We start from the raw sequence: 17,465 nt of genomic DNA on the forward strand, positions 1-17,465 counted from the left end.
ACGCCCGTCCAAACCATCTCATCCAAACAACAATGGCATCGTATTGACACCAGAAAATCTAACAATTTTTACATCTTGAAAAAACGAATTTTAGAGGACGAGGGAGAGGTCTGCAAGCTGATGAGGATTACGCCATGTAGTTCAGTGAGACACAGGAAAAAGACAGGAACAAAATACCTGGAAAGTCTGAAGTTACATACAACAGACTGAGTCCACAGGTTGTAATGGCAAGAACAGGCAAGCACCGGCTGCCGGCAAAGGCCCTCCATCAGATCTGTCATCAACGCAGACAGAGTACATGCTGAGTTTTGAAGGAGGCCTGAGACACAAAGGGTGCTGGCTAAGTCAGCCCGCACGTGTATCACCTACGAAATCTAAAAGCACCTTCCCAGGACTTACAGGACTTTGCTTAGAACATACAAAAAAAAAAAAAAAAAATTCCTGATTGGGTAGAGGGCAGACGTTTACAGAAACTAACTGGCAGTGTCTACGTGGGTCAGGGAGGGCAGTCAGCCTTCCGTCGTCACTCAAGGGTTCAAGGTGTTTCTCTTCCAAAGCCCTGTCTTGCAAGTATGGCTTCTTCTCTATGGTAAGGTTGGCCATCCCACACAAACAAGCAGCTGGAAGCTTAGTTCACATTTTTTAATAACATGGCACAGTTTACATAACACAAGAAGGCTCCGCCGATGAGAACATGCTGGAGACTCAGTCGCTTCACGTTTCTTTTCACATAGGATCTAGAAAGGACTTTATTACATACAGGAGGAACAGCAAAAAGGTCTGTATAGAACGATCTCTTTACAATACTGAAAGCTACCACTACGGTTCCAGTGTACATATTCCTTGGATTTTTTTTTTTCCTTTTTAGTTGTTGTCTTAAAAAAAAAAAAACACTGCACAACATCTGGAATTCACAAAATCTGAAGCTCACAACTAAACCTTCAGTTGACTACTAAAATAGATCTCTCTGCTTATTAGAAACAATGGTCTGTAGTTAACTTTTTTTTTGCAAAAACAGGATAACAACGTCAGATAGCACTTTAATATACTAGAAGACCAAATGGAACTAATTTTATTTCATACATATATTTTACAGTCCAGTAGACAAGATATATTGTATTTCTTTGCTAGTAAAGTCATATTCTCTCCAAATATGTAGACAAGAGGCTGAATGTATTATAAAAGTTATCATGAAGAGACAGATTTGATGCAAACTCAAAAAAACACGCACACACAAGACCGTCTCTCCGCCACCTTTCACCCTCTGGAATGCTCCCCGGCCCCACAAGGTTGACCTGTTTCGGCTACTCCCGGACTTGATTACCGACGGGAACGTGGTGAGCCACGCTAGGAAATACGCACCTTAACTTCATCAGTTATTGAATACAGTGATAACATATCCATCATCTGAGAAAACGTGAAGCTTTCTTTCAGGATCTGTTTGTTTGGGTGTAACTGGATCTCATTACAGAACGAGGAGGTGTGTACAGATAGATAGGAAACAGGACACACTAAAAAAACGCATGGTTCCCACATGAGGGGGTGTGTGAAATCACGTGACTGATGGTGACGAGATGCTGGCGGCCTGTTTGTGTCCCCTGATTTTGGCATCTGACAACTCCCATCCTCCCTGGCACTGGCTGTTCACGGCCTTGGTTACCTTTCCGGGGCTGCACTCCCCACTTCCCCCAAAGGCCCACAAGCGGCAACTTCAGATGCAAAGTTTTGGCCTGGGGTCCAATTTGCAAAATCGGGTGTTTCTCCGTTTGAAATAACAAGCAAGGAAAACAGAGTCATATCACATAAGCGCTTGTTCAGGGAAAATATGACCTTAAGTATGTTGTAAATGGACTTGAAAAGGCTCCTTTGAGTTAGGCGGGCTTTTGTGAAAAGCCCTAACATTCATTGCATAGTTGAAGGGTTTAGCTGTCTAGAACAATACATGGGAACACAGCCGAAGCCGACTGTGCTCGCTGATATAAAGTCTGCAAATAGCACATTTTAAGAAGTATTAATGTATTATGTTACTTAATCTTTATCTATTTACATCTGTACAAAGTAAAGCTTTCATCTTACCCTTTGCATATATGAACCATTAGCTCATGAAGCAATCTTTTTTTTTTTTTTTTACATAACTATGTACACAGCCTTCCCTTCTCATCTGAAAGACCTCTGCACGATGGACTGTGTGGACTGTTGTCTCCTACCCCCGCCCGCCCCCCCCCCATTATGTGTGTTGTCATCTTCACTGTTTTGGTTCGAATCAAAAAGTTTTATACGAGAAACCAAAAGAGTGGGGAGACATGAGAACATACGAATCGGCTAAAAGATCTGAAAAATTTCAACATAGAATATACAAAAACATTTCAAAATCTGCGCTGAGTCTATACACTTTTTACAAGGGGAAGTGCTGGGGGCTCCCCCCGCCCCGTCTGCGTCGGTCGAGACGCGGGACCTCTGCCTGCGCGCTCTCTCGAGTCTGGCGCCTGCGGCCGCGGGCTCTCTTCGTCCTCTTCGCGTCCCGTCCTCTCCTTACCGGGCTTCGATGTCCTTCAGCGTGTGGGAGGGCGGCCGCTCCCTGATCTCCGCGGACAGAGGGGTAGTCCTCCGGGGGGACACGGGGCGGCCCCCCAGCGTGGAGATGAGCGGCGGAGGCGCGCTGAGCGCCGCTGTCGGGGGCGTCTTGTTGAGCAGTCCGTTCTGGTGGCCCGCGGTGGGGCTGATGCGTGGGTAGTGCATGCTGGGCAGGCCGGGCGCGATGAGGCCGGGGTGCGGCAGGTGTCCGTCCAGGGAGGCGGGGTGCACGGCGTGGAGCCGCGGGTGCTCGTAGTCCTCGCGGAGCACGTGCAGGCGCTCACGCTCGTCCAGGTGCGCCCCGCGCTCGTGCTCCCGCCGCGCGTCCACCGACAGCGGGTGGTGGTGGTGATGGTGGTGGTAGTCGTGGGGCTCCCGGTCCCTGAAGGAGCGGTCGGCTTCGTACAGCCGGGGGGCCGAGAGACGGTGCAGAGGGTCGCTCCTCAGCAGGAAGTCCCTGCCCAGCGGGTCTCTCCGGTGAATGTCAAGTTCCCGGTAGGGGTCCCTCAACGGGTCCCGGATGGGGTCCCAGTGGAAAGGAGGATACGGGAAGCGCTCTCCGCCCGGGATGGGGCTGATGCCCATGAAAGGCGTCATCATGCGAGTCCTGTCCAGGCTGCTGATGCTGTTCATGGGGTGTATGCCCGTCACCCCCACGGTCATGGGCATGGAGGCCAAGGGCCCCGGGTGCACGCTGGCCGAGGAGCTGGGCGGCGGCGGTGGCGGCGGCGGCTCCGAGGACCGGTGGCTCTGCGGGGCCTCGGCGGGCAGGTCGTGGTCTTCTTTGCGCTCCTCCTTCACCTTGACCTCGGCGCTCTTCTTGGGGTTCTCGTAGGCCGGCTCGCCCTTGCGTGGCTCGGCCTCGCGGCTGGCGGCGCTGCCCGGCCTGGCGCTGTCGCTGGCGGGCACGCGTGCGTAGGGCGACGGCACCCGGGCTAGCTGCTTGGCTTCCTCGCCCGCGCCGCGGCCCTCGTGGCCATGGCCGTGGCCGTCCTTCTCGGGCAGCGGGCCCTCCTTCGCCTTGTGCTCGTCGGCGCCCAGGTCCTTGCGGGATTCCGAGTGTTCTCTCTCCCTGTCTTTGGATTTGTCTTTCTCACGAGCCTCGGTGCTCAAATGAGCCCTGATCTGTTCGGTGGAGCTGCGGCCGTGCCCCAGGGTGCTCCCCGGGAGGACGGGTGCTGGTGAAGGGTGGCTGGAGTGTCTCTTCTCGACGCTTTCCCTGAGGAGGAGACACCAGGAGGCAAATGAGACGGGCTGCCGGCCGGCCAGGGGCTGCCAATGAGATGGCGGGAAGAGGCCGTGCGGGGCTCTGGCCCCCACGGTCCCCCGGGCAGCCGCACGTGCCCTTTGTGGGCAGGGTGACCAGCCACCCTGACCTGACTGGCCTAGATTTTAGAGGAAGCTCGAGGGGGTGAAGTGCTAGGGATGACGGGGCTGGGAGCGTCTGAGGGGGAGAATGACGCTCGGTGTGTAAGAGGCACAGGCCAGGGAGGGAGAGCTTTCGGAAACCTGAACGGACCAGCGTGGTCAGTGCGTCAGTGATGGGACCACACAGCCCGTCTGCCTAGAGTCTCAGGATCTTTTAGTGTCAAGAATCAAGTCTTAAGAGCCCCAAACCTTCCTTCCAACGTTGCAGTTCAGAGCCAGTGGGAGGAGAGTAACGGGGAGATTATGGGAACATCTCCGTCCCGAGGTCGGGACAGAGGGCTGGTTTCAGAGAAAAGCAGGCAGATACAGGGCGGCCTCCAAGAGGCAGCACCGAGGGGGTTAAAAGGGAAACCACAGTTTCTGGATTCTGGGGGTGCAAAAAGCACCTCTGCATTAGGAAGGAGAAGAAAGCCATAATCTGTTGAGAAGATTGATTGATTGATAGAGGAAAGCCAGAAGGAAAAGTGGGTCCAGAGACACAAAACCTCAAGGGACAGGTTGGGAACAAGTTCCATCTGTGACTGGAAATGTGGAAGGAGAAGCTGAGAGGCCTGTCTTGGGTGGGACTTAAGAGTGCGGGGCACAAAATGCAAAGTGACAGAGGACAACACGGTAAAATGTGAAGAGGCCGGACCAGGAACCTGGTGTGTTTTAGAGACAACCCGAGACAGACCTGGCACAGGTGAGGAGGGAAGCAGGAAGCCTGGGTAGCTCAGAACGCAAGGAGGCCCCGGGGGAGAAATTAAGGACGTTTCCCCTACCAACGTGCAAAGGCTAAGAAGGAAGAGCATCTTTAAAAGGTAAGAATAAGGCTTCCCTGGTGGCGCAGTGGTTGAGAGTCCGCCTGCTGATGCAGGGGACATGGGTTCGTGCCCCGGTCCGGGAGGATTCCACATGCCGCGGAGCGGCTGGGCCCGTGAGCCATGGCCGCTGAGCCTGCGCGTCCGGAGCCTGTGCTCCGCAACGGGAGAGGCCACAATAGTGAGAGGCCCGCGTACCGCAAAAAAAAAAAAAAAAAAAAAAGGTAAGAATAAAGAAGAGTGTATTTTATTAAGTTTCCTGACTTTCATCTAAAAGGCCATTTTTAGCTGCATCAAGAAAAGCGGGGCAGGGTTTGCTGCCATATCGTGCCTTCTCTTTGCTGACAGACCGTCCAGAGAGCTCCTGGTCTAGGGGCTGCCGGGTCCAGACGCACCTCACGGTGGCAGTTCGCAGCTCAGAGCTGCATGTCATAAACGGTCCTCCCATTGGCTAAGAGATTTTTACCATGCTGTCCTGAAGGAAAAATGCGTCGTCTTTTATAAGAAAGAAATCAGTTGGCATGACGGCCTAGGATGGTCTACTTAATCTGCTGCATTTAAAACCTGCAAACTTGAATTCTTTTAAATCCCTAGCAAACACGTACATATGTATACACACCACACACACAATATACACAGTAAAGGAAAACTAAAGATTTGGATCGTATTTGAGATTTAAATAGCAAAAGGAAAGTGTTATTAGGTATTTTCTGTCAAGCGTATCTTGTGTATGCCTTGCTAGTTCATTCAAAATGAACATACCCTAAAGAAAGGGGGAAAAAGGGAGTATGCTTTGTCAAGAATGCTTGTAACATTCTTCAGAAAAAATAACTATAAGACATTTTCCTCTTGAAGGCTAATTCTTCTTCAGGCATGGGTTACCACGTATGGAGATACAAATGGTTAGTAAAATTAATTATCCACTGGCAAAACAAAACCCAGACCCAAACTGCTTGGTGAGGTTTCCCTAAATCTGGGTTAGCAAAATTTTATCAGTTATCTGTGAGCCCAGGATTTGAGTTTGAACAAAATTCGAGAGAAATACAATGAGACAATGGAAACATGACTTTCTAAAAGAAAACAAAAAAGGGAGAGAGAGAGAGCAAAAAACCTATGGATGAGTCAATGGACTGCACGAACTTGAAAGCAAAGATGGTGTTGATTCATGCTGTGTGTGTCTTCTGGTCCAGGCTCCATCTTGCTACCTTCTTGAGAGAGATTTATGTTTGCAGAGACTAATGCTCACGGGGACCTTGAGTGTGGAGCTGCTCGTGAGTCAGATTCACTTGCTCTGTACTGATACAGAACTGTGATGCTGGCCTGTGGTCACGATGCACTGAAGGGCCGGGCGAGGGGGGGGGGGCGGGGGGGACACCACCCCGGCTGTGTGACGGGCCGAGGCTACAGCTGAAGCACGAGGCTGGGCTGGGGAGGGTGGGTGGCCAGTACTTGGCCCAGAGCGGGCTCCCCCATTGGGACTCGAGAGCGGGTTCTTTGCGTACCTTTCTTTGTCATCTTTACTAACGGATGAGTCTCGTTTATCTACATCTCTATCTCTGTCATGAGCTGCAGCGGACGCGCTACGCTCCAGCTCCCCTGGCTTCAGCCAGGGCGGAGGGGTCGGGAACGACGGAGGCGTTCGGTGCAGCCGGTTCCAGGGCTCGTGAGGATTGCTAAAGTTCTGCACACTGGGGCCATCCTTGTGGCCGAACACTGAGTTGGGTGCTGAAATGGTGAAGTGGAGAACAAAAAGGTTTCAGAGAAATTATATAATCTGCTGTAATGAAGGTACTTACCAAAAAACTTTTAACAGCATTCAGAGTTAAAATGAATACATATTATTGGGAGCTGGAAAAGGAAAGGAGATTAACAGATTCATTAGAGGAACTTGTCCTACACTGGAGAGGTAAGTAAGCTCACAGCGTTTTTTCTTTTTTTTAACCAAAGGCAAAGGGGCGGGAGGGGCTGATTAAAAAGGAAAGGGACCCAAGAGGTATGGGGATCACCTAATCACGCCTATCTGGCACACGCAGACGTCCCGAGCATGCAGAGGAGTGTGACCTCGGTCAATAGTTCAGTTCAGAGCAGAATTCATGGTTATCCTCTGCCCACCACGACCCTGCTAGTATGACTGCTGCCCCCGTCCACAACCTTAGCGACCAGAACTAGAGTCAGCAGAGACCAGACAGGGTCCTGATCCAGACACATATGGTCTCCACGCTATATGGAACCGTGACGGCTGCTTCAAGCTGCACTGTAAGCCTCCTGTAGCCAGAGGCCATGACGTATGGAAGGCACGAAAGAAAACGAGCTGATATTCAGTGGCTAAAGCATGTTTAGAACAGGAGCCCTTCCTCCTTTAGACAGACTGAGCAGTGGAAAACTGCACAGTCTTTCTTCCTGGATTATGCAGCCCCAAGTGTGGCCCTCTCCTGACGGTCCTGAGCCTGCACTGCCTTCCTGTTCTTCAGTGCGTTTTCTCCCGCTAAAGCAAGATGAAATTTAAAAGTTGTCTTCACGTCTAATGGGAGCTGTGGCTAAAATGTGGGATAGTAGAGATGGAATATGGATGAAACTGTGAACTTCAGCAAACTCTCTGGAGTTCAACTGACTACAGTACCTTTCCTGACCCTCAGGAACATATATCAACTGCGGGCTAGCCTTAAAACGTTGGTTTAGACCTAACTCCACTGATGAGGCCTGCTTTTGCAATGATATCACCTAAGTTTGTTTCCCAAGAGCGCGGTTCCCTAGAAAGGTCTTGAGCCACAGACAGATCAGAGTAGATAAATAATTTAAGGCAGATTTTAAAAAGTCAGAGGGTACTCACTAACTGAAGGATTTCCAAGTCCCCCGAAGGCATTGCCCCCAACTGCTGCCAGGCCGGTGAACGTAGACGGCCGATTAAAAGGCTCTGCAGACAAGATTGGGAAGAAAGACATGGTTGCAGGACTCCACTGAGTGAGGAAGACAAGAGCTTCCCGGGAGCTGGGAAGGCGGTGGGGGGTCCTTGCCCCATTTATACTCAGACCTGACCTGTCCCACTTCTCCCGCCAGATTATGCAAAGGGTTTTCATCCTTTTGCATTTGGGCATGGGGTTAGCAAAATATTTATGAAAGCTATTTTCCAGAACTATGCATTTTGCCCCATTTCTCTCTTGCTGGGTGGGGAACACTGCCCAAGCCACAGTGCGCTCAGATGCCTCCCTGCCTGTCTCCCCTCTTCCCAGAATGTGCCGTGTAGGCTCTCATAGACCAGAAGTAAGATGGCAGCTTAAAGTCAAGCTCTTAATGAAGTCCTGAGGGCACACGTATCCTATACCCTGTCGCTGGGGCATACCCCTGCCTGCATCTGCTTGTGCACGTGCAGAAAACATCAAATAAAGGCCACAAGTAAAGCACCTTTACTAGGAAGAGATATAATAGGGTTGTGAAATGTGAAGTGATTAGAAAGTAATGGATGCTGTCTCTTCATAACATCGTGTCCTTCTTTCCAGCTCCATGGGTGCCTTTATGTGGGCAAGAGCTCACCATCTTCTCCAAGGGGCAGGGACAGGCTGCTGTAAACGTGGACGCCCCGGGGTTCCACGGCATGGCTTCCACCCACCGCACCCGCTCAGCAAGTCTACACGCAACCACTACTGCGCACAGATCTACTACTTGAAGAACACGGTATGAGAGGTGCTGAAATCCTGGAGATGGACGGCGGGGATTCAGAGTTCTACAGGATCACCACCACCTAAAGCAGTAAGTGACTTATCTGGGACTATGGCCCACTTAGCAGGAAGTGTAGCAGGAGCGCAGTGAACAAAGGTTTTTCTGAGATACACACGTTGCTGCCCGTCGCTGATGGGCAACTCACCAAGGTGAGCAGCAGGGTTAAGGAAGTTGCTATGATGAGGCGGTGGCCCAAAAGGGGTCCCGGTTGGGTGTGCAGCACCTGTTAAGTCAAACATAATGGAGTTAGATTTCACAGGAAGGCAACTTCGACAATGCCACTGGCTCCCGGTCACCAAAGGACCCCAAGAGAGAGCACGTTAAAGAAAGAACATAGCTGACGTCCGTCCAGGCAACACCCGGGGAAAGAGAAACGTGCTTATCAGGAGGCAGAAAATAAATCACCCCCTTTCCTCTTTCCTGGCTGGGCTGGCCACCACCAAAGAGAGGTATTACTTTTTTTTTTTAACATCTTTATTGGAGTATAATTGCTTTACAATGGTGTTAGTTTCTGCTGTGTAACAAAGTGAATCAGCTATACGTATACATATATCTCCATGTCTCCTCCCTCTTGCGTCTCCCTCCCTATCCCACCCCTCTAGGTGGTCACAAAGCACTGAGCTGATCTCCCTGTGCTATGCGGCTGCTTCCCACTAGTTACCTATTTTACATTTGGTCGTGTATATATGTCCATGCCACTCTCTCACTTAGTCCCAGCTTGCTTACCCTTCCCCCTCCCCGTGTCCTCAAGTCCATTCTCTACGTCTGCGTCTTTATTCCTGTCCTGCCCCTAGGGTCTTCAGAACGATTTTTTTAGATTCCATATATATGTGTTAGCATACGGTATTTGTTTTTCTCTTTCTGACTTACTTCACTCTGTATGACAGGCTCTAGGTCCACCCACCTCCCTACAAATAACTCAATTTCGTTTCTTTTTATGGCTGAGTAATATTTCATTGTATATATGTGCCACATCTTCTTTATCCATTCATCTGTCGATGGACACTTAGGTGGCTTCCAGGTCCTGGCTACTGTAACTAGTGCTGCAATGCTGCAGTGAACACTGTGGTACATGACTCTTTTTGAATTATGGTTCTCTCAGGGCTGACACACAGCACTGGAAACATGGAAAAAACAATGCCAGTGGGGCAGGGAGTTCTGTAACCAAGTAAGCTTGGAGAAATGCTGGGTAAAAAACGTGAAGCAAGGTTCTTTTACTGAAGGAGTAGGAGCTGTGACTATGTTCTCTCAGCCTCTAAAAGGGCAACATCTGGCCATGGGCTACTTTCTTCAGAGACATCTCTTTCACCCTGAGAAACACTGTCTAATCCGGGTGCAGGAGCGGCCGTCACGAAGCTGTGTCTCTGGGCTGCACCGCTTGGGCCTTTGCGGAATCTCTTTTCCTGAGGATGTGTTAGCTGTCACGGACCCGCATTGAAGGAGATTATAAAGCCCGACCCTATGAAACTCACTGTGAGTTACATCAGGTTGTGGGAAATGAAGTCCTCCGTATCTTCAGTGCCGGGAAAAGCTAGTTTATTCACTTGCTTCTGGACACTGATAATCCTCAATCGCCTCTGTTGGTCTTCACCTTGCCCGCCAGGGAACTCCGGTCTACCTTAGTGCTCGTCTTTCCTTAGGTTTTCCCCTTTATCCACATTTCTTCCTCTACTTCGGCCGTGAGCAGTATGTATTTCCTTAGGATGCCTCAAATGCTTTTCTTGAAGGAAGAGAGACAGCGAGTGTGCACCTGTGAATTAGGGAAGGACACTCTTTCCAAAAACTTAGAGCATCCGCCTGGCTTGCTGGCGTGCAGCTGACAGCTGAGAAGGCAGGTTCTCCGGGCTCTAGCCAAGAGATTGGCCAAGGTCATCTAAAGACGTCCCCTTCGTTATTTCAGGCGCTAGTGCCCAACAGCAAGATGGAAGCGGTTGAATTTAACAAGTATGCGTAAATTATACTTACCAGTTAAAAGAAGTTTCACCATTTGGGGAAAAATCTGATATTGCTTACACTAGAAGAGACTACTAGAAAAGACTACCTTCCAGAATAGAAGTATAAACAGGGACTGAATGGATTTACCAATAATTAAAACTATTCCAAGAATCCCTTGCATTTTGACTGAGTTCGTAGAAACAAATACAGATTCCTTCGGGAACATAAATTAAGTGGAGGAGGGTTGTCCCTTCAACGCCCTATTGATTTATGTTTGGGGTTTTTTATTCCCCAGCCTGGAAGGGCCCTGTGGGCCTGGGGTGTGGAGGAAGGCACACAGCACAGGAGAACATCCGTCAGAGCCACAGCATCGGAAGGCACCTGAGGAGTTATCTGTTCAGCCCTATACGGTGACTTCTTCTCCACGCAGAAAGTGCAAAAATGACACCACCTCCACAGGGCAAATACAGCCCAGCACATTCATCAGGTGTGAACAGTGTTGCCAGCTCAGTAAAAACGTGGCTGCACACCGTGTAGTACAAGCTAATGAACGCTTCGACGAGGATCGCAGCTTCGCTCGGCGCAGGGCCCCCAGGGGTGCCTCACAGTTCAGGAATTATTGAAGCAAAAGAAGCCAGTTCATCTGCTTGGCTCAGATGGAAGCCAGGGAGAAATCTATTTCTCTCCAAAAATTGCTCTTCATGTAGCCCTGTCTGAGAGCCTAGGTGCCATGGTAACAAAGACTTCAAACACATCCCTAGATGGAACTGAGACCTTAGCAAATTCCATCTACCCTCAAGACAGCGCCCCTCGCCCTTACTCTGGCGACAAGGCCCATTAGAATGGTGATTGCTTGCAGTGCGGGTGGTCCTCGCTTCCCGAATGGACGAGCCTCAGGTCCACCAAAAACGAGTCTTGAATAAAAGCCTGGGAAGGTGGCAGGCGGACTAGAAACAGGGACCCCCCTTGAACACTTATGTCCAGAAGAATAAATTCTACGGCGCACAGTGGGTAGGAAGTCACGGCGCCTGTCACCAGAATGAGCTCGGCGTTGTCCTGCATGAGCTGGACCCAGTGGAGCCCACGTGCCAGGCACTGTATGCTGGAGGTGATTTTAGAAAAGACTGAATGTTAAGGAACCTTTGATGCCGGTAGGGCTGCTCTCGTCCACCTAATGCCCCTGACGGCCACTGCCTTTGTCTGTACGGTCCCGGAGCAGGACTGGGCGGGTTACCTGATGCAGTGATGATCAGGGACCCACTCCGGCACATGCACGAGGCACCTGGAAGTGTGTCTTCTCAGAGGTTAATGAATAGACCTGTGGGGGGTCTTACACGCTGTCCCCTAAATTTCCTGCATCGTTGCAACCAACCAGTTCACCCTCCCCGTCACAGACCACACCGCCGGCAACTACTTTAATTGTATTTCTTTATCCTCAGACCCTCACGCACGGCGTGACCGAGCATCATGGTGTGAGGCCACCAAGTGCTCTGTGGGCAGGGACAGTGAGAGCAGCCGCATCCTTACACGATTCCTGTCATTGTCTCCTGCCGATGAGCCCTTGCGAGCTCGCAGATCAGTAGCATTGGACATGCTTGTGAATTGGTGGTTTAACAGAGAAGCAAATAATGAGCCCCCGAACGGAGAGATGGTCTCTTCCCTTCTTTCGTGGAAGGGGGCGCAGCCATGGAGAAGGGCCCAGCTCCCGAGATGCGCTGTGATAACTGCCTTGCAAACTGACGTACGTCATAGTCATAGATGTAACTTACCTAGCTACCTGAGAATACGTGTCCCAGCTCGCCCCTCTGAACTCACCAGCGGCAGAGAACAAAGTTGAAGGCCGTGCCAGGTCATGGGGGTGGTGGATGGCTCCAAAGAGGCTGGGCCCCGGAGGACGGCTCAGGAACTCGGGCTTCAGGCCGAAGTCCAGCTTGTGTGGGTCTGACTGCATCTGTTTCTACAGCAGCAAGGGGGGAGGAAAGGATGGCACCCCAAGAGAAACAGCAGGGAAGAAAAACATCAATAGGAGGAGCCTGAGACCGAGGGAGTCGGGCCCTGAACCCTCGTCAGGTTCAAGTTTACAAACGCTGTGAGAACACAGCAACCCACAAACCATTTCACCCTCCAATGCCAGAAAAGCGGGGCCCGCCGTTCATAGCAGAAATGTCAAGGGGCAAAACTCGGGTTCGGTCTCTGAGGGTACAGGGGTCTGAGGGACAGAACCATGTCCCAGCTACTGAAACCACCACCATTCCGAAGTCGTTTATGATTTGCCGCAAAGGCTCCTCTCAGTAAGTTTTTAAATGATAGTATTTTAAAGCTCATTTCATTAGGGATTCTGCGTGAATACTCTGCTGTGTAAATTAATTGTTTAATGACTCTTTGCCATGCTCTAATAGATCACAGTACATTAGTAGCTGAAAGTTATAAAGAAATATTTGCATGCCTACAAGCTAATTTTCAAACGATCGTTGTTACATATATTTAAAGAAACACAAACGAAGTAGGGATATTAATTTTACTAATGGGGGCTTTTTTTTTTACTGTGCCTGCTACTCCCAGTTAGCTGAGGAAGAGATCAGGCCAGACCAGTAAACCTCCCAGAACGTCTCTTGCTGTGAATTCCTTGCCATCAGCTGCCATCTGTTTATCCACCCTTGCGCTAACCTGTCAGCTCAGCTTCCTCTGAGGCTGTAGGGACCAGCTCATCACCTTCCTCCTCGTTGCTCCTCCTGGCCTCACTCTGGAGGCTGGCAGCCTCTCCTACGGCATGGTTTACAAACTGCCCCACCTTCTCAATTCTCAACAGCCTTCTCGGCATTGGCCTCACACCGCCCCCGATAAGCGCCGACCCTCGACCTGGGCCTGGGGCCGAGGCTCCGGATCTCCCTCCCCTCGCCCCCTCCTCTCAAGCTCTCCGGCCTCCCAGTCCTTCACGGCCCTTCCTCGGTTTCCGACCTCGCCTTTCCCATCTCTTAGTCTCGTCGGATGTTCTCTGTCCGTTTGGCCCCACTCCCCCTCCAACCCCCTCACGTTCTGCCACGTGTAAATCCTTGTCCTGTCACACAGTAACGCCAACAAGGAGACACGTGATCTAACTTGTGCGGGAGTCAGAGACAAGAGGGGTTTGCCATCCCCTAGCACTGAACCCTACACCATCCTGCAATCCCACTCACCCGTCCTTCCCAGGTAGGATGAAAACCACCTGAAACCTTCAGGCTGGCAGCAACACCCCAGGAAGCAGATCACACGGTCACCATTTTTTCCACACACACCAATCCTCACTACTGAACTCTGAGCAACTAGACACCGGGACAGAGGCATGCCCTGAGCCTGCAGCAGTAAGAACCTGCGAGCAGGGGCCTCTCCCAAGAAGTATCTGGTGAGTGGCTAAAAGAACGAGTAAATGAACATTACAGAGAAAGGGGACCATACAATTTCTGCTCAAATCTACAGGGAATTCTCTCATGAAAGTCCCACTATCAAGTAATATAGCCAACCGCCCAAAGCAAGCTGCTGGTCCACTATGAATCTATAAAAACGTTTCGAGTGCCTCCTTTAATTTGGTTGCCGAATTATTTAGTGCTAATGCTGCACGGTACACAGCACAGTTCCATTAACCACAACTTAGGTCCGTGAAGCAAAATGGAGCTTGGGGATTACAAAGAACTTGCCGGAAAGGGAAGATGAACAGCTATCTCCTGTGCAAGAGGTCTTCCTAAGTGAATTGGGATAATGAACCTCTGAGTCACTGGGGACACGCTTGTGGAAAGGAAGATGCTAAAGTGGCACCTACGCCATCCTTCATCGCTTTTAACCAAACGAGTTACCAGGAGGACGTGATTTACCCAGCGTTCCGCTAACCACATCATCCAGAACAAAAGTGAACTGAACTAACCATCAGAATCTAGTTAGAGCTCTTCAGAGCACACGCGTTTTCTCAGGAAGCTAAACCAAGAGGTTTCTAATAGAGCCTCGCCTGACACTAACGTCAAGGTGAGCAAAGCTCACCGACGGGATATTCTGACGAACAGCAGGTATTTGGTACCAAAGCAAGACACCTTAGTGACCTCATTCACTGAGGGTGGCTTTTTAATTTCTAACTAGGTAGGTTTTTAAAAAATCGTTTAACCATTAAAAAAAAAAATTCTGGGATGCCTAGCTCTCCCTCCCTCTTTTTCTATTCTGATGATGGCCCCCGAATGCTGTCAGGACTAAAAGCTTGTTCATGAAAATATGGATTCCAGCGGAAGTGTACTGGAATTACTTGATTGGTATAGTTACTCAGACCGTAAAATCTGGACTTGTCAGTTAGTTTGGTCCCAGTGATGTCATATCTGGTCATCTGCAGAAGTTCTTTATCTGTTTTCTATTGCATCATAAAGCCCTGGTAATACATGCAATGTATTCATCTATATGATGAAAGTACAGACAAAAAAGAAAAATCTCCCAAGGATAGGTAAGGTAACCAGCCAGACGGCGGTTCTGACAAGCACTGACTGTAGTCTGACCTCTGGCATTGGTCATCGGGAGGACGAAGGAGAGTGGGGATAGGTCATTGTAAACCAAATACCGCTTCTAGAAGAGGAATTTTTAATAATATGAATTGCTAATGGAATCATCATATAGGCCTAAATGAGTAACCTACTGGGCACAAACGATCTTTTTTTCCAAAGCCATAAAATGGAAAGAATAACAAGGTCCTACTGTATAGCACAGGGAACTATATTCAATACCCTGTAATAAAGCATAATGGAAGAGGAAAAAAAATTTTTTTCTAAATGCTTGCGGGGGAGGGAAGAATGTACCAATTCTTACAGAAAGAAAACTTTTCATGTACAGCTCTTCCTAGATACTAAGTATGTTCTATACTAATACTTGTCACTATAATTAGATTCCCCAAACCTTTATTTTAGGATTTAATCTATAGAGGCCCTTTGGATCCATAAGATGACAAAATCATTTAAAAGAAACCCCAAAACATCAGGATGTTACCAGTTTGCTTCTGTTTTGCTATTTGCTGGTGATCTCCCTAATTAACAGCAAGATTGCCAAATAGCTTTTCCAAGAGATACCTGACCCTGCCTGCCTGCCTGCCGGCGGGACTTTAGAATCTGCTTCAATGCCTCCTCAATCGGGAGATCACACGCCCGCAGGCGGGCACCCCTCCCCAAGGCTAGGAAGGCGAGACTGACCTTGACTTTCTGTTGGTGGTGGTAGATCTGCCAGGCAATGTGCACATGCATGGCGCACCACTTCCCTGGTTTCTGGAACAAGAAGGAGCAACGTGGTCAGAAGGAAGACTTTCCGAGAAAACCCCCTTCAACTTCCCCAAAGCTTTCAGCAGATTCTAGCTGCAGAGGCTTTTTCCACGAAACGAGATGCTTTGTCCCCTCCAAGTGCCTCCTCTCAGCAGCAGGCCGGTGCCCGGGCCGGAGAGAGCCCCAGTGGGCTGTACCTCCCCTGCCACGGGAGCCCGCGCCGGCAGCTACTCCTCTGAAAACCAGCCCCGAGGAGGACCTCCCTGGTTACCAAGGATAACGTGGCAAAGCCTGAGTCCCACTTTGTGCCCCCCGTCTCTCTCCTTTCTGGCGCCAGCTGGCAGGCCTGGTGGGGTGAAGCCCTACTGCACAAGCATGGCCAGGCCGTAATGCGAACTTGCTGCTCAGAAGAACTAATTAGTGAATGTCCGTGAACCAGTTTGAAAGCAAGAGAGGGGACAGCACCTGTGTCACCTCCCCCAACACTGGGTTTTTTTTTTTTTTTTAAACCCCCGAAGTGGAACAAAGAAATCCGCATTTTTTACTGAAGCCCAGTTCCCACAAGTGCTTCACTAAGAGTCAACTGCCCATATTCGTGCTGGGTGGCACGGTTCATTTCTAAGTGAAAAAAGAAACAGAGAAGAGAACTCACTCCTTTCTCCTCTCTAGGCCTCTACAGAGTGAGTGCCTGCCCTGCCCTCTGGGAGGGCATCAACCCCTGTCTCTCAAACTAGTTCACGTCTTTGCTTTCTAAGCTGCGGAGTAGCTGTGAGCTCTGTCTCACTACCTGGGGGGCAGGGACCACGTCGTGCCACTTCACTTGTATTCCTGCTATGTAATCCACCCGTAAGCTCCGAACATGAGCTCCATAACAACAGGATGGATGAGAAGAAACACTGCCCCATTCCTATACCGGCAAAGGACAGACACTGCCGGTTTCTCTATTAAGGAGCTGCTTCTACTTAAATCCAAGTTTGGGTTCAGTTCTCTTGTAATGAAATTATGGGTCATTTGAAATCGCCTAAGTGATGATACCATCCTCCTTTCTCCCCCTTTGGAGAAACTGAACTATCTGATTATATGCACCAGAAAGGGTTTAAGTAGAGAAATATACTATCCATCCATCTTCCATCCAACCATCCATCATCCCCTCCCCTCACCGCTCCCCACATACACCAAGGAAGTCAGCATTTATTCAGAGGACATTTGCTGGCCATGCTCCAGACCTCTCAAGACAAACCAATACTTCTAGTAGCTTTTTTTTTTTTAAATATAAATTTACTTATTTTTGACTGCATTGGGTCTTTGTTGCTGTGTACAGGCTTTTCTCTAGTTGTGGTGAGAGGGGGCTACTCTTTGTTGTGGTGCATAGGCTTCAGTAGTTGTGGCACGTGGGCTCAGTAGTTGTGGCTCACGGTCTCTAGAGAGCAGGCTCAGTAGCTGTGGCACACGGGCTTAGTTGCTCCGCGGCATATGGGATCTTCCCGGACCAGGGCCTGAACCCATGTCGCCTGCATTGGCAGGCGGATTCTCAACCACTGCGCCACCAGGGAAGCCCCTTCTAGTAGCTCTTTTCTGCACCAGAGGAAAAGGTCGAATGGCTGTGACAAGTCAACATCACTTAGTGCAGAAAGAGGCAGCCACCAGCCAAAATAAATAGAGCCGGATATGTATTTTCTAGGTGCAAGAGAAACGGTAGAGCTCAGTGGAATCCTAATTTCAGCCTAAGTCTTTCCCTTAAGTTTTCCAC

At 49.8% G+C, this 17,465-nt stretch overlaps 1 protein-coding gene across 2 annotated transcripts in view; it reads right to left on the reverse strand.

Moving 5' to 3' along the window:
- Nucleotides 1-2,230: 2,230 nt before the first annotated feature.
- Nucleotides 2,231-17,465, reverse strand: part of AUTS2 (activator of transcription and developmental regulator AUTS2) — a 1,122,546-nt gene continuing 1,107,311 nt past the window's right edge. For both annotated transcript variants that reach the window (XM_060032208.1, XM_060032207.1), the window contains exons 14-19: nucleotides 15,650-15,721; nucleotides 12,270-12,411; nucleotides 8,665-8,742; nucleotides 7,633-7,716; nucleotides 6,305-6,527; nucleotides 2,231-3,793 (exon numbers count right to left, since the gene is read on the reverse strand). In XM_060032208.1, coding sequence (XP_059888191.1) covers nucleotides 2,533-3,793; nucleotides 6,305-6,527; nucleotides 7,633-7,716; nucleotides 8,665-8,742; nucleotides 12,270-12,411; nucleotides 15,650-15,721 — 1,860 coding nt within the window. In that variant the 3' untranslated portion in view covers nucleotides 2,231-2,532. The remainder of the gene's footprint in view (nucleotides 3,794-6,304; nucleotides 6,528-7,632; nucleotides 7,717-8,664; nucleotides 8,743-12,269; nucleotides 12,412-15,649; nucleotides 15,722-17,465) is intronic.

Source organism: Delphinus delphis, chromosome 15, assembly GCF_949987515.2.
Source record: "Delphinus delphis chromosome 15, mDelDel1.2, whole genome shotgun sequence".
NCBI classification, from domain to species: Eukaryota; Metazoa; Chordata; class Mammalia; order Artiodactyla; family Delphinidae; genus Delphinus; species Delphinus delphis.